At 38.0% G+C, this 22,819-nt stretch overlaps 10 protein-coding genes across 10 annotated transcripts; 5 read left to right on the top strand and 5 right to left on the bottom strand.

The window, feature by feature from the left end:
• Positions 1–1,019: 1,019 nt before the first annotated feature.
• SPAR_B00250 (uncharacterized protein) lies at positions 1,020–2,411 on the top strand (the record flags this gene model as incomplete). The annotated part of the gene is made up of 1 exon (XM_033908627.1): positions 1,020–2,411. One exon carries the CDS (start codon positions 1,020–1,022, stop codon positions 2,409–2,411), a length of 1,392 nt encoding a protein of 463 aa, XP_033764518.1.
• A 1,852-nt stretch (positions 2,412–4,263) lies between these two features.
• TEL1 (DNA-binding protein kinase TEL1) lies at positions 4,264–12,627 on the top strand (the record flags this gene model as incomplete). The annotated part of the gene is made up of 1 exon (XM_033908626.1): positions 4,264–12,627. The coding sequence occupies one exon, from the start codon at positions 4,264–4,266 to the stop codon at positions 12,625–12,627; it is 8,364 nt and encodes a 2,787-aa protein (XP_033764517.1).
• Positions 12,628–12,683: 56 nt separating this feature from the next.
• AVT5 (amino acid transporter) lies at positions 12,684–14,060 on the bottom strand (the record flags this gene model as incomplete). The annotated part of the gene is made up of 1 exon (XM_033908625.1): positions 12,684–14,060. One exon carries the CDS (start codon positions 14,058–14,060, stop codon positions 12,684–12,686), a length of 1,377 nt encoding a protein of 458 aa, XP_033764516.1.
• Positions 14,061–14,278: 218 nt separating this feature from the next.
• On the bottom strand, positions 14,279–14,812 carry MRP21 (mitochondrial 37S ribosomal protein bS21m; the record flags this gene model as incomplete). Its single annotated transcript, XM_033908624.1, has 1 exon — positions 14,279–14,812. The coding sequence occupies one exon, from the start codon at positions 14,810–14,812 to the stop codon at positions 14,279–14,281; it is 534 nt and encodes a 177-aa protein (XP_033764515.1).
• A 197-nt stretch (positions 14,813–15,009) lies between these two features.
• Positions 15,010–16,275, top strand: MAP2 (methionine aminopeptidase; the record flags this gene model as incomplete). Its single annotated transcript, XM_033908623.1, has 1 exon — positions 15,010–16,275. One exon carries the CDS (start codon positions 15,010–15,012, stop codon positions 16,273–16,275), a length of 1,266 nt encoding a protein of 421 aa, XP_033764514.1.
• Positions 16,276–16,456: 181 nt separating this feature from the next.
• SCS22 (phospholipid metabolism-regulating protein SCS22) lies at positions 16,457–17,075 on the top strand (the record flags this gene model as incomplete). The annotated part of the gene is made up of 2 exons (XM_033908622.1): positions 16,457–16,490; positions 16,576–17,075. 2 exons carry the CDS (start codon positions 16,457–16,459, stop codon positions 17,073–17,075), a joined length of 534 nt encoding a protein of 177 aa, XP_033764513.1.
• Positions 17,076–17,268: 193 nt separating this feature from the next.
• RPL32 (60S ribosomal protein eL32) lies at positions 17,269–17,661 on the bottom strand (the record flags this gene model as incomplete). The annotated part of the gene is made up of 1 exon (XM_033908621.1): positions 17,269–17,661. The coding sequence occupies one exon, from the start codon at positions 17,659–17,661 to the stop codon at positions 17,269–17,271; it is 393 nt and encodes a 130-aa protein (XP_033764512.1).
• Positions 17,662–18,717: 1,056 nt separating this feature from the next.
• On the top strand, positions 18,718–19,386 carry ROX3 (Rox3p; the record flags this gene model as incomplete). Its single annotated transcript, XM_033908620.1, has 1 exon — positions 18,718–19,386. The coding sequence occupies one exon, from the start codon at positions 18,718–18,720 to the stop codon at positions 19,384–19,386; it is 669 nt and encodes a 222-aa protein (XP_033764511.1).
• Positions 19,387–19,552: 166 nt separating this feature from the next.
• Positions 19,553–20,401, bottom strand: MRX3 (Mrx3p; the record flags this gene model as incomplete). Its single annotated transcript, XM_033908619.1, has 1 exon — positions 19,553–20,401. One exon carries the CDS (start codon positions 20,399–20,401, stop codon positions 19,553–19,555), a length of 849 nt encoding a protein of 282 aa, XP_033764510.1.
• A 142-nt stretch (positions 20,402–20,543) lies between these two features.
• On the bottom strand, positions 20,544–22,808 carry BRN1 (condensin subunit BRN1; the record flags this gene model as incomplete). The annotated part of the gene is made up of 1 exon (XM_033908618.1): positions 20,544–22,808. The coding sequence occupies one exon, from the start codon at positions 22,806–22,808 to the stop codon at positions 20,544–20,546; it is 2,265 nt and encodes a 754-aa protein (XP_033764509.1).
• Positions 22,809–22,819: the final 11 nt, after the last annotated feature.

Below are 22,819 nucleotides of genomic sequence, written 5' to 3'. Positions count from 1 at the left end.
GCTTTCACGTCCTTTCGTTTGTTTTGGTACGGGGGAATGTCGTTTCCGACTACGCGGTTTCGAAAGTAGTTCAATGTGGCTGAGTTCTTCTCCCCATATGTGATAGCCTTTCTTACGCGACAATAGAATAGAAACACACCGATCCCTGAATATTTGGTGGCCTTTTTTGAAGAGTTGATTCGTGCAATTATATAAAATCCTCATTACTGATCCTTAAAGATTTTTAGCTACATCATGTTTCCCGTTTTTAATTTTTGTCACGAAATCCTAGTATTTATTTTTGGGATATAGGATTTCTTCGTCATTCTTAACGCTGACACCCCAAACATTCTTGGGAGTGCCAAAGAAGAAAACAAATTTGTATCTGTGAGAACCCTGTAAAGGCTTTAACTCTTAAAATAGTGGTTGCGTTTGCTAAGCCGTACTGTAGTGAATATTGCGCGACATAACCTTTGATGTAAACTAAGTTTCATCTGGATCCACAACCATTCCTGTACTATAAATTTTAGTAAAATAGCCCCACATTATAAAAGAGAATGTAGCTGCTGAGAGAAGGAAGTGTGCCACTAATTCGATAGACGCTTTGCACTATATATTACCTGCATTGACATGCGTCTTCCTTGTATTTACCGCTCGTAACAGAGAGGAGGTTCGGTAACACAATTTTCCATCATTTATTGGTTCAAAATTTGCCGACTACAAAAGCAACTGATGAAATAAAACCAATGGGATACCTTGATTTGCCACAATCCAGAGACCTTCGATACATATATATATAACAATCTCGGCGGCTAAATCAGGATAATTATTTCCGGGTAAAGGACGCGTGGGCATACTTTTTTTTTCGGTGGAAGTTTTCTCAGGGTCCCCCCCTTTGTATTTCTAAGATGACCAAGTTCAGTGACAGTGATAAAAGGCACTTGTATAAGAAGGAAAGAACATCTTCTGATTTCATTCAGGTTGCTAAAATAACATTAAGTACCTATAGAAAGGGCTAATTTAGTGCGGTGAATATCAAGATGCCGTTTAATCATAATAGCAAGGCAAAAAGACCAAAATTCTTATTGGACCTGCAAATCAAAGAATTGGTAAATATTCCTCAATCTTCTGGTTACTGCTACACAAAATGGCGTCTGAAGGATGGAACCGGGACGTCCGGACATAAGATCGCTCTGGATGGTGAGCATCAATCTACTTCGACCCAGAGTAGAGGTACAACAAAACATGTACATGTGCAACATCATAGAGCACAATGGAATTATTCACTGGACAAACCAATCCTGGTGAAGCTTCACTTAGATAAAAATGGCTGCTTCCTGAAGAAAATATTAGTGTTGGATGTTTTTTTTGAGTTTGCCGATGCAAATTCCGCGTTGACTTCTAGTTCTAGTGCCAATGGTAAAGTGAAGAAAACCACTTATGCAAACGCCACTGCACTAACTGCCACAGGAAGCAATTCATATTCTCAAAAGATAACGGGTAAGCTCCTATTAGGAACAGTAGACATAGATATAACGGAATATGTTAAAGAAGACGAAAATCCCACAACAAACAGATTTCTCCTGAAACACTCAAAGGTCAATTCTATTATCAACGTCTCATTACAATTAAAATTAGTTAGAGGCTCTTACGAAGACTTTAACATTTCCAAATCGTTTACTAATGGCCAGCTTGCTAATTTTAGGCCAGGAATAAATACTATACTAGACAACACATCCGAACTTTCTAGCCCTACTTCGACAACAAACCAGATATCACCAAAGAATACATTCTCTAATATAAATGGTATTGGCACAACTGTAGCGAAACCTAGCACGAATGGGACAGGAAATAGCACAAGCCTCAAATCACCGACATCTACCAACAACAAGAGTAGCGAAGCGACATCAAAGCCAGGACTTTCCACAACAATATCGTCCTCCATGAGCCCACTAATTGAGAACTTGTACCAGAAGACGTTCAAACTACCTTGGGATCCAAGACCAGGTGAATTTACACCGAGAGAATGTGTGGAAGATATTTTACAAGGTGGAAACGGTTGGGCTAAGAACGAGAAGGGCATAAACCTAATCGATTTACAGGCATTGAGGTTGAATGAAATGGAAGAAGAGTACTATAATCCAAATTATGGCAATAACCCCGGGAACAAAGCAAGTAGTTGGCCTCCAAATCCAAGTGATGATGGTTACAGTACAATGGGCAAAAGAGAGTATTTGGAGAAAAAACAAAACTGGAGTCATATGTCGCGCGCACAACGTGCAAAACTGAGGACTCATAATGACGAGGATCACGAAAATACAGCTAATAATGAAGGGAGCAACGAGGATAATGACGTTGTCGAAGACAACAACCCCACAGACTTTTTAACGGATAGAATAAGAGAAAACAAGAATTGGTCTATAATAACCTAAACGGGCTAAATATTTGTATTGTTTTATATAAATGTAATCCTAAGCTTGCAATCGCAATTACTATTACCATATCATGATATACCTCAGATAAAAAATAAGATAATAGAGCATAGAACAGACGACTTTAACACCGGTACACCATATGAAAAATGCCCTTAAAAACCCATGCAGTTTATTTTAATAAAGACCAAATTTGTGGTGGCTTATCCCGCTTTTATAGAAATTGCCGTACAACCATTAGCAGTCTTGCATAGAAATGTTGAAAAAGAGATAAAAAAAGAAAATATCAAACCCAAACACGCTCGGGCTGAAAAATTAATTTGGCCGGATACGAACTGTAGCCATAATGTACCTGTTTCCCGCTAATAGCAACTATCATATTGCTAAGGTTGTAATTGATTTAGTAGCTGGAAATCTCTTACTTTCGTTGTTTTCATTCTTGGGGCTTACAAGTAATACAAATCCAACACACCCATATATAACTAATAATGTCCGGTAACGGTGCTCAAGGTACTAAGTTTAGAATCTCAGTATGTTAAAATTTTCATTTTCCACAATGCAATTTGGTTAAATTGATTATGAAGCGAAGTTTCAAGATTTTATTTTACTGGGTCCAACAAGATAAAACAAGCTTTTAATGACCTTAAAAGCTAAGTGCAGAGTCAGGTCATATTCCTTTTGAGATTCTCCATAACAATGATGCGTCATCGCTAATTATGCCCCGCCGAATATGCAACTGTATGCCTAAATGGCAGTATTTGAATGACTAAGTGGGCTATATTTGAAAATGAGGTGATCCGTGTCAAAATTTATGGACTCAAACCTTTCAGGTTTAGGATTATATACGGCAAGCGTATTCTGCTTCCCTCTGTTCGCCTACACTAATGAGTAACCGTTGAAACAGGTCTAAATTCTGCAAACGTCTCGTTTAACTCTATATTTCAGGATTAATCACATAACGCCAACTTCTCCCGACTCTTTTACTAACAACTATTCTCATTCCCTAATGTTGAGAACTCTTTCTAACTAGTTAGGTCTACCAGTCGGTGCCATCATGAACTGTGCTGACAACAGTGGTGCTAGAAACTTGTACATTATTGCCGTCAAAGGTTCTGGTTCCAGATTGAACAGATTGCCAGCCGCCTCCCTAGGTGATATGGTTATGGCTACTGTTAAGAAGGGTAAGCCAGAATTAAGAAAGAAGGTTATGCCAGCAATCGTTGTTCGTCAAGCCAAGTCTTGGAGAAGAAGAGACGGTGTCTTCTTGTATTTCGAAGACAATGCTGGTGTCATCGCCAATCCAAAGGGTGAAATGAAGGGTTCAGCTATCACTGGTCCAGTCGGTAAAGAATGTGCCGATTTATGGCCAAGAGTTGCATCTAACTCCGGTGTTGTTGTGTAAAAAGGAAATTATTTTGACTCATACTCTTAGATTTCACAAATATACATATTTTCTTTATAAATACAATCTCTTGAACAGATTAAAGAAACTCAATTATTCATTGCATTTTTAGAGGAAAGTATTAATATTATCGCTCATTCAGAGAATCATCTGGAAAAATTACGAGCATGGTGGGATACTCTACATTTTTTTTCTTGGGGTACGCCAAAAAGCACTTACACACGTCAATAAGATAAGAATTCATATGATAGAGTGATTTGCAAGCCAGAAACAAATAACGACACCAGCCGTACAATATGCGTATTTTGACATTTTTCAAGATAAACTAGATCCAAGTTAATAGAATTATTAAAGCTAATTGACATCTCACACACTCGAAAAGAAAAGCAAACAATTCGAGAAAACTCCGCCAAAGAAAAGGGTAAGCTAAGCTAGTAGGTAGCGTAAACAATGGAGGACCATGGAATCGTAGAAACTTTGAATTTGTTATCGTCAACAAAAATCAAAGAGAGAAACAGTGCTTTAGATGAGTTAACAACAGTTCTAAAAGAAAATCCGGAGAGAATACCAACCAAGGCCCTACCTACAACAGCAGATGCTTTGGTAGAGTTACTTGCATCTGAACACACAAAATATTGTGAACTTCTCCGAAACTTGACAAGGTTAACAACAAATAAGTTGTCACTTAGTGAGAACAGACTCTCTACGATATCATACGTTTTAAGATTATTTGTAGAAAAGTCGTGTGGAAGATTTAAAGTGAAAACGTTAAAGTTACTTTTAGCAGTAATACCTGAACTTATGGTCAAAGAGGGGTCCAAAAGTTTATTGGATGCAGTTTCAGTACATTTGTCGTTCGCCCTAGATGCCTTAATTAAAAGTGACCCTTTCAAACTTAAGTTCATGGTGCACCAGTGGACATCCTTAGTCGACAAAATTTGTGAGTACTTTCAAAACCAAATGAGAATATCCATGGTAAACAAAACATTGACCAATTTTGTATCAATCCTCCTGAACTTATTGGCATTAGACACAGTTGGTATATATCAAGTTGCAAGGATAATTACTTGGACCGTGATAGATTTTCTGAAGCTCAGTAAAAAAGAAAATGGAAATACGAGATTAATAATGTCATTAATCAATCAATTGATTTTGAAGTGCCATTGTTTGAGCGTTATTGATACACTAATGCTTATAAAGGAAGCATGGAGTTACAACCTCACGATTGGCTGCACTTCCAATGAACTAGTACAGGATCAATTATCACTGTTTGACGTTATATCAAGTGAACTAATGAACCATAAGCTTCCATATATGATAGGTCAAGAAAAATATGCTGAAGAGTTTTGCTCGGAATCTCTCGTGTCACTGTACCGTGAATACATTCTACTACGTTTAAGTAATTACAAGCCTCAATTGTTCACATTAGATTGTATCGAATTCTCATATACTCAAAGTTCAAGAGATGAAAATACATGGTTTGTATTACATGATTTTAGGCTTAGGGATAGAGAAGGCGCATCAGTATGGCTAAACGTATTCGGGATTACGAAATCATTATTAACATATTTTGCATTGTACAACAAAAGTGAAAATAACTCATTACTATTCAAAAAAAGAAAATGCGATTCGGATATACCTTCTATCCTGCGAATTTCTGATGATATGGACACTTTTCTTATCCATCTTTTAGAGGAAAGTAGGTTACACGAGTTTGAATTGCTGGGATTACAATTATGCTCATTTTATGGAACGCTAAAAGACGTTACTAAAAATTTCACAAGCCAATTAAAAGAACTTCTGTTTTCAAAATTCGAAAAAATACAATGTTTTAATTGGGTTTGCTTTTCATTCATTCCTTTGTTATCTCAAGAAAAATGCGAATTAAGCAATGACGACATGACGCGCCTATTTAAAGTTTGCTTACCATTAGTGAAATCAAAAGAATCTTGCCAAATAAGTTGTGTTTTATTAGCCAACTCCATAAAGTTTTCGAAGCAGCTTTTATTCGATGAGAAAACTATCAATCAAATACACGATTTTTACGAGTTATCTGATATTTTGGGTCCCATATCGATTACTAATGAATCATTCATGTTATGGGGGTACCTTCAGCATTTTGGTAAAGATTTTCAATCTATGAATGGTATGTCATCCGCGGATAGAATTTTTGAGTGGCTGAAATCAAAGTGGAACCAATTGCACGGAACTGATGATAAGCAGGACCAATTCTGCAATTTTATATCTTGGTTAGGTAACAAATATGATCCAGAGAATCCATTTAATGACAAAAAACGCAGGAGAACGAATCCTGTTCCACCATGTTGGAATGAAAGCTATATGATCTGGCACCATTTCCAAGAGCAGCGGAAGTTTCTTCTATGTGTAAAACCGGAAGGAAAGTCGAAATGTTTCAGCACTCCCTTTTTCAATTTACCAAAAGTTCCCTTAAACCTTACACGATACAACGAAACTCTTTACAGGTTATTGGAAAATATTGAAAGTGACACATTGTCATCACCTTTACAAAAATTCACTTGGGCAGCAAAACTAATACAAATCATTGATAATCTTTGTGGAGATTCCACTTTTTTTGAGTTTATTACGGCATATAAGAGAACAGTCTCACTAACTATTCCGCAACTTAGTCTCGATAACCAAAACTCCTACGAATCATTCTTTGAGGACGTTTTATCAATACATACCACAAATGTAGACCATGTGGTGCTTGACAAGATTAACATGAAAAAAATCGTCAATGATTTTATCAAGATACAGAAAAAGAAATCTCAAGGAGGAACTTCTGCCGTCAATTACTTTGAAGCCTCTTCAGAAGAGATTGCTCAGAATAATAGTCCGTACACAATTGGAGGTAGGTTCCAGGAGCTTCAGCACTCGGCGATGGATAAGGCAGTGCAAGCCTACCTATGGGCTTCAAAAAATAAAAGCATCTCAGAGCGTTTGATAGCTATATTGGAGTTTTCCGATTGTATTACTACAGATGTATTTATATCTTATCTTGGTACTGTTTGCCAGTGGTTAAAACAAACAATCGCTGACACATCCTCCTACAACAAAATTCTGGAAGAATTTACAGAAGTTTTGGGCGAAAAGTTGCTTTGCAATCACTACAGCTCTTCCAATCAGGCTATGCTTTTACTCACATCTTATATAGAAGCAATAAGACCGCAATGGTTATGTTATCCTGGCCAGCCCCTGAATTCTGACTGTAATGATATCCTCGACTGGATAATATCAAGATTTGAAGACAATTCTTTCACTGGTGTGGCTCCTACGGTTAACCTTTCTAAGCTGCTGCTTAGTCTACTTCAACATCATGATCTTTCCCAAGGAACAGTCAGAGGCGGGAAGCAGAGGGTTTTTGCGACGTTCATCAAGTGCCTACAAAAGCTGGACTCGTCCAGTATTATTAGCATACTTAACATTATTTCAAATTATATGGCTCAAGTGAGCTACAAGAACCAAAGTATCATATTTTCTGAAATCAAGGGCTTATTTGGCCCGCCTCAGCAGAGTCTTGAAAAATCTGCTTCTTACTCACTTACAATGTCCATGTTGTCTCTGGTGTCCTACCCAAGTCTAGTTTTTTCTTTGGAAGATATGATGACATACTCGAGCTTTAATCATACCCGTGCGTTTATCAGACAAGCTCTAAACAAAATTATAGTCGCTTTACGCCATAAAAACCTTATGGAACTCTTCGAATACTGTAAATTTGATTTGATCATGTACTGGTTTAACAGAACAAAGGTCCCTAGTGCTAAATTAGAAAAAGAATGGGATATATCTCTTTTTGGATTTACTAACATTCATGAATTTCTAGGAAGATATTTTGTGGAAATTTCTGCTATTTATTTTTCCCAAGGTTTCAACCAAAAATGGATTTTAGACATATTACACACAATTACTGGAAATGATGACGCTTACCTGGTGGACAATAGCTATTACTTATGTATTCCACTTGCCTTTATCAGCGGCGGTGTGAATGAACTAATATTTGACATATTGCCCCAAATATCAGGTAAACCAACGGTAAAATACCACCGAAAATATCGCTTACTGATGTTAAAGTGGATCATAAGATTTATTGATTTGGGCTCTCTTACGGAACTTAGGTCGATTGTTGAAAAGCTATTCCCAACTTCATACCTTTCCCAATATTTATTTGAAAATTCTAGTGTTTCTATGAGGTACCAATACCCACTCCATATACCCTTAGCTTTGGGGGCAAGCTTACTTCAGACACAGTTTGCTCGCGAGAAAAATAGCACCCAAGAATTCAAGCTTTTATTTCTGTCAGTTATTACAGACCTTGAAAAGACATCCACTTACATGGGAAAACTGCGATGTGCAAGGGAGTTGAAATTCCTTTTTGTGTTATATGAGAATGTACTTGTAAAGTCATCAACCCTAAACTTTATCATAATTCGGCTTTCAAAATTCTTGATAGATACACATATTCATGATGAAATAATAACCATTTTTAGCTCGTTGTTAAATCTGGCTAACAAAAAGATGTTTAAAATAGAAGCATCTTTACCCAACTTATTTTGCAAAATATTTATTTATTTGAGGGAATATAAACAGCTCAGTCCGTCTTTTCAGCAGGCTATTAAGCTATTAGAGCGTTGGGATCTCGTCAAAATAAAAACTTGGAAATATTGCCTTGACGCGATATTCGGACATGTAATCCAAAATGATATTTATGAAAATACGGAACTTTTGGACGCTAGTAATTGTAATATAGACAATGTTGTATTGGTTTCTTTACTCTTTTCATACGCTAAGAAACCAGTAGCTTCAAAAATTGATTGTTTCCTCTCTAATGCAGCTGCAATTAACATTTTGAAACATCATGTTCCAAAGGAATATCTAAGCAAAAACTTCAAGTTATGGTTTGCTACTCTTTCAAGAAGCATTTCACGGGAAGAAATTGAAATAGAGAGTACCTCAAACTTTAACAATGAACTTCATTTGAAAAACTTTGAAATGGTGTTTCACCACCCTGGGCTACCGCATATGATATACCGACGTATTTCAATCTTCAACAAGCAAGCTGAGTTAGATAATTCTACCGAAGTGTTTTTTCTTTCTGAGTGCATTCTAACATACTTAGTGGGGTACTCAATGGAAAATAGCGAGACTGAATTTGGCTTTACGGAGAAGTTATTGGATGAGAACAAAGATAAAGTTGTTCCATTGGATAAGGATGTGCTAAATGCCATACGCCCGTTGGCAAACAATTTTGGAATGGAGTCATTCATATGTGATAGTTATTTGTCAGTAAACGAGCCGTACGACTGCTGGATAGGCAAATTCGCCCGTGGCTTGATCCATCAAATATCATTTAATATACCGCCTATTATTTGCTTGTATCCTTTATGCAAAGCATCGATAACGTTTTGTGAATTAGTACTTAATGACTTATTTTTCCTTTCAATGACTTACGATCCAAAGAGTTGTTTGAGGTGGAGCAGTCAAATCTTTACCCAAATAGCAACGTTGCTAAATGTTAGAGATTCTGAGATAAAGCTGAAACTGCTTTTCGGTGTAATCAAAATGATTAGGATGGGTTCAAGATACAAGGAACGAAACTGTTTGCGCACGTATTCTAGCTTAAATTTAGAAGAAATTTGCCAGATCTCTATTAAAATAGAAGAGTTCAAGTTTAGCTATTTATTGTTCGAGGAAATGAACATGCCAAAAACTAGAGAAATGAATATAAATACGCTTCAAAAAATTTACGAATCCATAAATGATGGCGATTTTATAGCAGGTTTACCTGTTCCACACTCAATAGAGGGCGTTTTGAACTCTATCAATAGAATTGAATCAGATACATGGAAGCGTTTTCTTTTCAACAATGCCAATTTTGATGCTAATTACACCACTTCACTTGAAGAAGAAAAAGAACCATTAATCAAGGCCACTGAAGATAGCGGTTTTTACGGCTTGACCAGCTTATTGGAAAGTAGACTTTCAGGATCCAGTGATGTTTACAAGTGGAATTTAGAACTGGGAAACTGGAAATTACTGACCCCAAAAATTATTGACTCCAAGGCGAAAGGATTATACTATGCTATAAAGAATTTACCGCAAGACGTTAGTTATGCTGAAAAATGTTTAGAGAAATCTTTACTAACAATTTTTGATTCTAGACAACATTTTACTAGCCAAAATGAATGGATGGATACTTTGAATGCAATTATTGAATTTATAAAAATAGCATCAAGCTCTCAGAATATTTGTTCTTTCCCGCAAACATTAATGTCTATTATAAAGGCTGATAAGGAGAGACTGAATACTATAGACTTCTATGATCACAAAGCAACGTTAAAAGGTAGGCACACTTTAATGAATGTGCTCTCGAAGAATTCACTAGAGGAAAACGCGGAATGCTCAAAATGTTTACACCTCGGATCTATTATTCAGCTTGCTAATTACATCCAGTTAGCAATTGCCAATGGTGCGTCTCAAGACGCGCTACGAAACGCGACTCTAATGAGCAATATGGTTAAGAATACCGCAAAGTTATATGAAGATCCCTCTGTATTATCCCAAATTGAGAAATTAGCAAGTTACATGTCTGCCAATGCCCTTTGGGAGTCTCAAGAGTACAAGGCACCTGTAATGATAATGAGAGATCTAGTAGCTCGAAATGAGAAGAATACTAGCGAAGGTACACTCTACGGCGATTTTGAGTTACTTCTTGATGTGCCCATGGACCAAATCAAAGCTCGGTTGGTTAAATGGAGCTCGGAATCAAGGCTTGAATCAGCTGCAGCTATATATGAGGAAAACATTGTTAATTGGGATATAAATGTCGATGACCATGAATCATGTTCTGATGTTTTTTACACACTCGGAAGTTTTCTTGATGAACAGGCGCAAAAGTTACGATCGAATGGAGAAATCGAAGATAGAGAACACAGGTCACATACTGGAAAAGCTACCTTGAAAGCTTTGGAGCTAATATATAAAAACACAAAATTACCAGAAAATGAAAGAAAAGACGCAAAAAGGCACTACAATCGTGTTATGCTACAATATAATAGAGATTCAGAAATACTAAAAGCACTGCTTCTTCAAAAAGAAAAGTTCCTATGGCATGCGCTTCACTTCTATCTCAACACCTTAGTTTTCAGCAATAGATATGATAATGACATTATTGATAAATTTTGTGGGTTGTGGTTCGAGAATGATGACAATAGTAAGATCAATCAATTGCTATATAAAGAAATTGGGACAATACCGAGCTGGAAGTTTTTACCCTGGGTCAATCAGATTGCGTCAAAAATATCTATGGAGGAGAACGAATTTCAGAAGCCATTGCAACTAACTATGAAACGGCTCCTTTACAAACTACCATATGATTCTCTTTATTCAGTGATGAGCATACTGCTATATGAAAAGCAATCCAATAAGGATACGAGCATATCGCAAAAAATTCAAGCTGTCAAAAAGATTCTTCTAGAATTACAAGGATATGACAAAGGCGCTTTTGCGAAAAAGTATGTACTTCCTGTGCAAGAGTTCTGTGAGATGTCTGTAGAGTTAGCTAATCTTAAGTTTGTACAAAACACCAAGAAGTTGCATTTAGCTAATTTGAAGATTGGTCAATATTGGCTGAATCAGCTAAGCATGGAGAAGCTTCCCCTGCCGATGAGTGATTTTACAGTCAAAAGTTCCGCTGATGGAAGAAAAGCCCGCCCTTATATTGTATCCGTTAATGAAACAGTAAGCATCACAACTACGGGATTGTCTCTTCCAAAAATAATCACCTTCAACATCTCAGATGGTACCACGCAGAGGGTGTTGATGAAAGGTAGCAATGATGATTTAAGACAAGATGCAATTATGGAGCAAGTGTTTAGACAAGTTAATAAAGTCCTACAAAATGATAAAGTATTGAGAAATTTAGATTTGGGTATTAGAACATATAAAGTAGTTCCATTAGGACCGAAGGCGGGAATTATTGAATTCGTCGCAAATTCTACGTCACTACATCAAATTTTGAGTAACCTACATAAAAACGATAAGATAACCTTCGATCAGGCAAGAAAAGCCATGAAAGCGGTGCAAACGAAATCAAATAAAGAGAGGCTGAAAACTTATTTAAAAATCACAGATGAAATAAAACCTCAATTAAGAAACTTTTTTTTCGATTCTTTTCCTGATCCACTCGATTGGTTTGAAGCTAAGAAGAAATACACAAAAGGTGTCGCAGCTAGCTCCATTGTTGGATACATATTAGGCCTCGGTGATAGGCACCTGAACAATATCTTACTTGATTGCTCAACAGGGGAACCCATTCATATAGATTTGGGAATTGCGTTTGATCAGGGGAAATTACTTCCCATTCCAGAGTTGGTCCCTTTCAGATTAACTAGGGATATTGTTGATGGATTTGGAGTCACAGGCGTTGATGGTTTATTCAGGCGAAGTTGTGAAAGAGTTTACGCAGTATTAAGAAAAGATTACGTCAAGGTGATGTGTGTTTTGAATATCTTAAAATGGGATCCGCTTTATTCATGGGTAATGTCGCCAGTTAAAAAATACGAACACTTATTTGAAGGAGAACATGAAACTACAAATTTTGATAACGTCAGTAAATTCATAGGTCACAACGACAGGAATGAAAACCAAGAGTCCTATAGAGCTCTTAAAGGTGTTGAAGAAAAGCTTATGGGTAATGGTTTAAGTGTAGAATCTAGCGTACAAGACTTAATTCAGCAAGCGACAGATCCATCAAATTTGAGCGTTATATATATGGGATGGTCACCTTTTTATTAATTGCTATGCAAGCGCTTTATACTTCTTATTTTTTCGATGTACAGAGATACAAAAAGTTAATGTGACGATGTGCCTAAAAATACAGTCGCCGATAGTGAAGCTACCATTACCGCTATACCCCAAATGAATAGAAATAGACCTAAGTATTTGAATATTTTTATGCTAAACGGCACTCTTTCATTCCTGTCGGTAAATTCTGAACCAATTAACTTGTAGCCAAAAAGACCTGGTAAAATGAAAGAAATCGATGTAGATCCCGTGGCACCAACAATTGCTAGGACTTTAGCTAAAGACGTAATTGAGATGGCCAATATATACGAGAATAACAAGATGCAAAGAGTGATAATATTGGTGTACCGTAAAGATTCAATACGCAAATTTGGCTCTTCGTTGTTTTGTTGGGTTAATCCCTCCTGTGGATCTTCATTACTTAAATCGTCCAATGGGATAAAGCCGGTCCTGTTATCATATAGCTTTCCTTTTCTAAAATTTTCAATGAATATAATTATGTTTTTTACCGATGATCTACAAGGGTGACATTGCAATGGAAATGCTAACATAACTAAGAGCAGCATTGCTAATCTTCCGATGGTCGTGGAGATGGAGTTCGGGTATAAAGTGAGAATATTTCCTACGATATTTTCACCGAAAGTCATATAACCTGTGCCACCAATAATGATGTATAGAAAGTAGGCCAACGCGATGGCAAGAATCGGAATCCTTCTAAGCACCTTGAAACTCTTATCCGCTTGCTCATTAATGACACTGAACATATTATGATGACATGTGTAAGCAAACACAAAAATTGGCAAGGTAGTCAGGGGAGAATGAGTCTGAGAATCTCTGTGGGGCACCATAAAATATACCTGGCCTCTTTCTAGCTGATGCCGATTTACAAAATGGTAAATAATCAAACCAGATAAATATGCAACACTAATAATGGCAATCATGGAAGCATATCGTAGAGAATTCAGGCTTCTTTTAAAGCATAAAGGAGAAATAACCGATACCATGACCAGAGATATATATAAACGCCTGTCCAAGAAGATATGACGCTCTTGAGAATCAATGTTATCATCATTGCGATAAAAGATTGATTGCGCTATCTGTGGTACTAGGTCACCAACAATAATTAAGTAGGATACGCCAACGCCAAAACATTTAACAGCGATGGCAAAGTCGAACACTATACTTAGCGATGGGTTGATTAGTTGAGTGAGCTTAGCAAACGAAGCGTTCTCCGATTTAGGTACATACTTTGCTATTCGTGTCTGTAATAGCAGCCCACATAAGGAACATATTCCGCAGAATGTTAGCGTTATCAAACCTGGCATTAACCCAAATGGCTTGAATGCAAAAGGCATTGCTAGCACACCTGCACCGCATGCTGTATGGAGCAAAGTCAAGACCCCTGAACGTACGTTTGACGGCATATTGCGGTAGCAGCTGACTTACTTTTCGTGTCTACTTTGTCTTGCTGTTTGTTCGAACAACGGTATTTCCTTCCTTTTTTAGCAATGGAAATAATGGATAAGAGAAATGAAAGAATAAAAAATATACAAAAATATAACTAAATAGTTACGCTTTACTTATTTACAAAGACGGAAATCAACGCGGTGAATTTCACGGTATTTTAGAGTTGAAGCTAAAGTCAGTATCCTTTCCTCTTGGCATCCTTAACAATTTCGATCAATCTCTTGAAGCCCATCATAAACTCCTTTCTATGCCTTTGAGACCTCTTCAACTCGGCTACTTTTCCCGGCTTCATGTAAAATCGTTGACTTCTTTTATCTCCAGGAATATTGTTTTCAAACATTATCCTGTTCAATCTTTTAAATGACTCAGCAGGGTTGTTCTTGTTCACAATTATAGATTTGCCTGAATTGAATCTCATTTGAGCATTCTCCACACTACTTCTTGCAATCTCCGCCTCGGACAGAAGCTCCCTCTTGTTTATTCTCCCAGCAGATTGCATCATATCTACTGGAATTTCCATCGATAAAATATCTGCGTTATCCCTTTTAATTCTAGAGGCTTGGTCATGGTCACTCCTGGTCCCCTGAGCTAGTTTGATTGGATTTAGTATAATTTTATCGATATCCGAATTTTGTTGGCGTAAGCAGTCGATCGTTGCGAAATTTCTTCTGAAGGAGGTCCTTGAAAGCCTGAGCGTGCTCTTTAACATTCTGATTATTCTCTTATGGGTGATGATTGACGAATTTTTTAATCTCCAAGGGACCCTTTCATGGCCAGGTCTTATTTATTTTTCATTTTCAATATTGAAAAGAAGCGAACTTAAAAAGAAAAGCAGCCATTGTAATAAGTTAATATGTGGGCCTTTACAGCAAAAAGTACTGGAGAAAATCTAACTATAATTGAAGAATGTCTGGTGCTGAATTAGAAAAAGCCGCTGCTCCTGATTTAAAAGAAGTAAATTTGGAGAATGAAGCCGTTGAACAGCAAGACCAAGCTGCAGCTGACGAATCAGGCCCAGTAGAAAGCAAGAAGAAGAAGAACAAGAAAAAGAAGAAGAAGAAAAGCAATGTGAAGAAGATTGAATTAATTTTTCCGGACGGAAAATACCCAGAAGGTGAATGGATGGATTATCATCAAGATTTCAATTTGCAGAGGACCACCGATGAAGAATCACGTTACTTGAAAAGGGATTTGGAAAGGGCCGAACATTGGAATGATGTCAGGAAGGGTGCTGAGATCCATCGTCGTGTGAGAAGAGCCATCAAAGATAGAATAGTTCCTGGGATGAAGTTAATGGACATCGCTGATATGATTGAAAATACTACAAGAAAATATACCGGAGCAGAAGATCTATTAACGATGGAGAACCCGAAATCTCAAGGTATTGGGTTTCCAACAGGCCTTTCTCTCAACCATTGTGCTGCACACTTCACGCCCAATGCAGGCGACAAGACTGTCTTGAAATATGAAGATGTGATGAAGGTAGATTATGGTGTGCAAGTGAACGGTAACATCATCGATTCTGCCTTTACTGTTTCATTCGATCCACAATACGATAACCTGTTAGCCGCTGTCAAGGATGCTACCTACACAGGTATCAAAGAAGCGGGTATCGATGTGAGATTGACAGACATTGGTGAAGCCATCCAAGAAGTCATGGAATCTTACGAAGTGGAAATCAATGGTGAAACCTACCAGGTAAAACCTTGTCGTAATCTATGTGGCCACAGTATCGGACCATACCGTATCCACGGCGGTAAATCCGTTCCTATCGTCAAAAATGGGGACACTACAAAGATGGAGGAAGGCGAGCACTTTGCCATTGAAACTTTTGGTTCTACCGGTAGAGGTTACGTTACCGCCGGTGGAGAAGTTTCTCATTATGCCAGATCTGCCGAAGACCATCAGGTAATGCCCACTTTGGACAGCGCCAAGAACTTATTGAAAACAATAGACCGCAATTTTGGGACTTTGCCATTCTGTCGCCGATACCTAGACAGACTGGGCCAAGATAAATACTTATTTGCGTTGAATAATTTGGTCAGACACGGTTTGGTACAGGATTATCCACCATTGAACGATATCCCCGGATCCTACACTGCACAATTCGAACACACCATCCTATTGCATGCGCACAAAAAGGAAGTCGTTTCCAAAGGTGATGACTACTGAAGCAAAACACGCTCTTTAATGGCTTCCTCCCCATACGTATATGAAGACTGTTGTAGTTATATAGATATTTTAATATGGCATGCCCCGTTTAGAATGATGCATTAACTTTTATAAGACCAAAGGGAGTCTCAAACAGTGGCATGACCATTGACCATATAGTACTAATTCAGGCCAATAAACAATGAGGATAGTGCCAGAAAAACTGGTGTTCAAAGGTATGTTTGACGGTAATTGCTATTGTGCGGAGAACTTCGCTGCCCTTGGTACGATGTAACAGGTTACTAATATGTAATACTTCAGCTCCCCTTAATGAACAATCAACGGAGTATATAAAGCTCGAGAACGATGATGACAAGAGAGTGATATTTAAGGTGAGGACCAGTGCCCCCACAAAGTATTGCGTGAGGCCCAATGTCGCCATCATAGGTGCTCATGAAAGTGTGAATGTCCAAATCGTTTTCCTTGGATTACCTAAATCGACCACTGAGTATGAAATGAACCAAAAGCAGGATAAATTCTTGATCGTTACACTTCCTATCCCAGCAACTCATGAAGACATGGAGGATGACAAGCTATTGTCAAACTGGCCTAATTTGGAAGAGCAATACAAGGATGACATAATCTTCAAGAAGATCAAAGTATTTCACTCCGCGTTACCGAGACAAAAGCCGTCTAGAAAGTACGCTTCAAAATCATCGAGAAGAGTGCCAGAATCACCAGATAATGGGCAAGGTTTGAGTTCCAGAGCACTGCTTATCATTGCCGTTATTGCTTTGCTCGTCGGCTGGATATATTACTGAGTGCACAAGAAGTTATTACTGCAAGTGAGAAAAGATGCCCTAGTTTGATAGATAATGAAAACAAAATTAAAAATCAATAAATCACTTTATACAGTTATCTAATGGTAGATTTAAAAGTTATGTTTGATTTGATATTTTTTTATTGAAATTTGAAATTAAATGAAGATTATTATTTTGTAAAACTTTATTTAATTTAAGCTTCCAAAGCCAAACGACCCTTTGGGTTGGTGACCTTAACACCTAAAGCCTTAGCTCTGGCCAAAATGACAACTCTGTTCTTAGCAGAGATGTTGTGAGCAATTTCAGCAGCGTAAGTCTTGGTGTGCATGGTCAAGGTTTCCAAATCCTTAACGTTAGCGACTAAGAAAGTCTTGTGACCAGATGGTGACAAAAACTTGGTCTTCTTGTTAGAACCGTAACCAATCTTTGGTTGAGAAATGTTACCTCTGAATCTTCTTCTAACAACAGAGTCAATACCCTTTTGCTTTCTCCAGTTTTCAGAAACTCTGTGGTAACGGTCAGAGTGGTGACGCTTGAACTTCTTGGTGTGCTTCTTGACAATCTTTGGGTGAGGTAAGGAGGCCATCTAATCAAAAAAAAAATATAATAAAATAACTTGTTAGTATAACAGCTCCAAGAATTGTATTCTGAGGAATGACCGGTTATGAGATTCTCGTATATTATCTTTTGGAGAAATTTTTTCATACATATTTTCCACTATCACTTTGATGTGCAGACTTCAGATGTACCAGCAAATAAATGTGCGTGTGTGCGTATGTTGTTTAGCCCAAATTAGGCATCTCATTTCATTTCCATATGTACCATGTTTGTTCTCATCGCCACAAATATCAAATGTTGTTCTCATAACATTGTAGTCTAGGCCATTCATTCTAGCATCCTATCATATATCACATACTTTTATCGTTCAGTGTATTGTCCCTGTTTGGTGGTTTTCTTTAGAGTGGAAAATGAACTAAATATCAAAATCTTAACTCTTTAAAAGTATTTTAATAAAACGATTCTGCAAATAGATGAGAAAGAAGCGTACTACTTACTGCTGGATTCAAACATCTCTTCTCGCAGTAAAAAGATTCCCTTCTCTCTGCTTAGAGAAAGAATGCTAGGCCGGCTAGGTCCGGTCTCCAGACGGAAGCCAAACAAAGTTTCCTCTGGATGCACCCTTGCGCCCCGTCCAACAACCGTCTATTGAGAACTGCTTGCTGGGCTCAACAAACAATTAGTCCACCATTCCACCCCCCTCGCCTTTTTCCTCCGATGTGCTGTGGCAGCGAATTTCGGCCGCCTGTTTCCATTCCAATTCTTGGTTTGAAAAAAAACAAACATGAATTGAGTACATGCACCCAAACATTAAGGAATGTACAGATGCATGACTGTCTTAGCCTCGTTTGGCTCATCGTTCTACATTTCTTTTTCTTAATTTTGATGGAGACAATAGATAGACGTGGAAGGAAAAAAAAAGAAAAGCCCAGCCAACAATATTGAGAAACGAAGAGGTATCTTCGGTTTAAATAGAGCCTCTTCGTTCCATTCCTGATCTGACAACAGTGTGGAACATAAATATAGACCTATATAATAAGTTGGAATAGCAACAGTAAGTGAACGAATAGAAAATACGATAATAATGGCTTCCAGTGTAGACGAAACTACGGTCCCCTCATACTACTATTACGTGGATCCAGAGACTACATATACGTATCAGCAACCAAATCCCCTACAGGACTTGATATCGGTGTATGGCCTGGACGACATCTCCAGACAAGTGGCAAGAACAAATTTGGACGGCACTAAAGCTGTGAAGCTTAGAAAATCTTACAAGAATCAGATAGCCGATCTTTCAGGTAAATTCTCGACCATACCGACTAGGGAAAATGGTAAAGGTGGTCAAATAGCACATATTCTTTTCCAAAATAACCCGGACATGATGATACAACCACCTCAGCAGGGTCCGGGCCAAAACGTGTCAGAACAGCAATGGTGCGAACAGCTGCGTAATAGAGACATCGCATTATTCCAGCCTCCAAATTTCGATTGGGACTTTTGCTCGTCGGTGCTATCGCAGTTTGAAAGATCATATCCAAGCGAGTTTGCGAACCAGAACCAAGGAGGCGCTCAAGCGCCGTTCGATATAGATGACTTGGCGTTTGATCTAGACGGTACGGGAAAAAGTCAATCAGGCTCAACTTCAGGTGCCAATAGTAAGAAAAGGAAGAACAAATCTAGTGGAAGTTCGATGGCTACACCAACACATAGTGACAGTCACGAAGATATGAAAAGAAGGAGGCTGGAGTAGCTTTACGCCATCGCATATTAGCCCCACTATAAATAGAAAGCAAGTGTTCATAGGAGTGGCACGTTTGTGCTTCGGCGGTAAGTACATGCAGTATTTATGTATAACTCTTTTGAATATAGAATATTAATTAACATGGAATAGGCTATTTTGAGGCGGGCTTGCTTCTTCAAAACATATCAAGCCATTTGAAATACTTGAACCAAGTAGGCTCAACAAGGACGCAGTTGGCATTGGCAAATTTCTTTGCCACCTCCCGTTTATCATTGGAACCCCAAATGCGGAGTAAGTTCCAATTTTTGATTCCATTTTTTGAAGGACTTTCCGATGGAAACTGTTCCAAGTGCCCCTCAATGATACATTTTCTACCTTTGATCTCCTTGACACTTGCCTTTAACATAATCGTAGTATCCACAGGAATATCCTCAAGAAACTCTAGGGACAGTCTTGCAGTTACACCTCTTTTGCTAGGCAACAGAGGAAAGCCACAATAACATAATGCTTCATCTAGCAACAATGACAGTAAACCTTTATGAACATTACCGTCTCGGTTTCCTAACTCAGCGCCTAAATGATAAATCACGGTCAATTCACCATGATTCAAGTCATGGAAAACCAAAGGATCAATTTCAAGCTTTCCTTTACCGAACAAGAGGCCTTGTCCTACATGGTATTCCCTATGTCCGCTAGGTATTTTCTCACTAAATAAGACATGGTGCATCTTATCATCCTGGGCTAGTTTGTTGTAGACTTCGCTTTTCTCGATTTGAGTGAGAATATCAATTCTCTGTAGCTCCATAGGTTGCCGGCTCTTAGTTGCACTAATCAACTCTGCCGGCGTTTGCGGATCGTTCAATGATAGGACGCCAGCATCATCCGGCCATGCCTTTACAAATGCGCCAACTCCCAGCGTAAAACCTGCCGTAGGTAAAATTACTGCCCTGTTAACTAATTTGAAAAGAAATGGAATGGTTCTAGACATATTGGAATTCACTCTCGATCTACTCTCTCGTTTCATTATTGTCTATAAAAATAAAGTACCTTGTTTTATACTCAATTTTTCGAAGCGGTCCCCTTTCGGTGATAAAGGATTTCGTAAGCCCGAAGGCTTTAAGAAACTTCGCAGCACAAAAAAAAAAAAAAAATACAAAGATCATCAATTATGATGCTGCTTGTGCTGTTGCTAGATCCTCATAATTCACGACCAGGTCATCGTAGCTTTCGGTATTAGTTATCTGCAACCCATGCTCATTGGCTAAATGCAGAAGGCATATGAAACAAAAGCTTGTTGAAATGTCCTTTAATGTATCATCCGAATACATTTTACTTATACCCTGAATAATATCAGAAAATTTCAATTCCTTGATTGTTTCGTCTTCTTTATAGATTTCATTGTCATTGGAATTTGCCTTCTCATTTTTTTTCGTGTCTTGTTCTTGTATCAAGTTGTTGATCGATTTCCACACGTTTTTCTTTAGTCTTCTTACGTCAACCTTTTTTGAAACTCTTGAATAAGTGACTTTGTTTTCGCGGATGGGGTACTTATGATCTTCGTCGTCCTGTAAATCGAGTTTCACACTGGCCTCCTCGTTATCGTCTGTCCCTTCAAAAGCTTGGTTAAAGTCAACACCGTCAAGGTCATCTTCAAAGGGATTATCCAGCGCTCCACCCACTACATCACCAACCTCTTTAGACTGCTCCATTTCTTTTTCCTCTTGTTCTTTCTTTTCGTAATTATCTGCCCAAAAGTGTTCATCTGCAATAGCAGGAGCGTCATTATTCGAATTGTTGACAGAAGCTGTACTCTTTTCATAAAGCCCTGAATTAACGTCGCCTCTGGTATGCTTCCTATGACTGAATAAGCTCATTTTCTGTCCCGGTTTAATGAACAATCTTGTTATCCTATCGGTGGAAAAGTGGAAGTCATCCGGTAGTAGATAATGAGAGTCATTCTTTCTATTCTTAATCGGCATATCAATCTTTGTCCTCCCTTTTGGCGCGAAGATTTTGTCTTCAAAACCATCATCTATTTTGAAGAAGTCAATTTCCAGAGCCTTTTTCTGCTTATTCTTCTTCTTAGTATCTGCTGGCTTGTCGTCTGTTGTGTTCTTATCAGTAGTATCCCCTATAACAGCTCGCGTTTCTTCTAACAGATTGGACTCTTTATTCGCTAGATTCATTTTCTTGAAATTTCGTACTTTCCAATGTTCTCTTCCTCTCCAGTTTCTATTTAGATTTTCATCAAAATATGCCATCAAGTCTTTTTCGAATATACTTCCTGTAGTAGTGTTGATATTTTCATCATCTTGTTCATCATGTGACGTATTATCATTATTTTCATCAGGATATTCTAGCTCCTGTTGCATGCTCATATCAAATCCATCGATATCGTCTTCGGCATTATCTGGGACAGCTTCTTGCAGTTCCTCCTCAGTTAAAAAGTTATCGAATTTATTATTCACGTTTTCTATAAAACCTTTCGCTTGATTAATATCTTCGACAACGTTCCTTAGTTGTTCAATTGATCCTGAAATTTCACAAACAGCAATTTGATCAAACTTTATGAAATCCATACCAAGAGATAAAATCTCATCTTCCACCGAGGGTGCGCTGACAGCCGAACCATTTACTATTGAATCGTTACGACTGCATATCAATGACTGACTGGGTTCTTTCTCGTCATCCACTAGACTATCGCCTTCAATTAGCTCTCCTTCTTTACTTTGAATTTCACCTTGCTTAACGTGTTGTGTGTCCTTAATGGATGCGTCGAAAATAACTCTAGAAGTGTTGTCTATGTTTAATGTGTTCAACAGTAAACTCTTGGCGCCACCTTCATCAAAATCAACTAGAGCTTTTTTAAATAATGGGTCAATTATTAGTTCCTGGTCTAGCTCTTTCATCTTAATCGTTTCAAACTCCACCAATGTGGTCTCTAAAACCCTGTTGTAAACTCTCCGTCTAGTATTATTCACGTCAGGATCGCTCGATATAGGCATACCAGTCAAGGGATCAATCTGTACACTTGCTTCGTTGGCTTCACCTTCCAGCCCGTCACCATTTCCGCCGTTACTATCAACCCCGTTAGGTGTCCCATTCGTCTTTCTTTGAGCCAACCCACTCAATAACTTACCTGTTTCCGTTGTCACTGAATCAACTCTAGAAGAGTAAATCTTAATACACCCATCCAACGTGGCAGATGCCTTCTGGAAATTAATGTTATTCTCGCCATCTTTCAGAACGTCCAAGTCATAAAAATAGTCAATTAATGCGAAATTCCAACTATTTCGGGAATTGATTTTATTATCTGTAGCCATTTTGATCCATTCTTCAAAATTCGCCATCATGGTGGATCTATTGGTAAAGAGATTATGTTCTACTCTTTCATCGTCATCGTTATTTTCATACCTTAGTTGGGTAGTCATCTTATGTAACC

The sequence above is a fragment of the Saccharomyces paradoxus genome, chromosome II, assembly GCF_002079055.1.
Source record: "Saccharomyces paradoxus chromosome II, complete sequence".
In the NCBI taxonomy this organism is placed as follows: domain Eukaryota; kingdom Fungi; phylum Ascomycota; class Saccharomycetes; order Saccharomycetales; family Saccharomycetaceae; genus Saccharomyces; species Saccharomyces paradoxus.
This window is presented reverse-complemented; position numbering and strand designations above follow the sequence as displayed.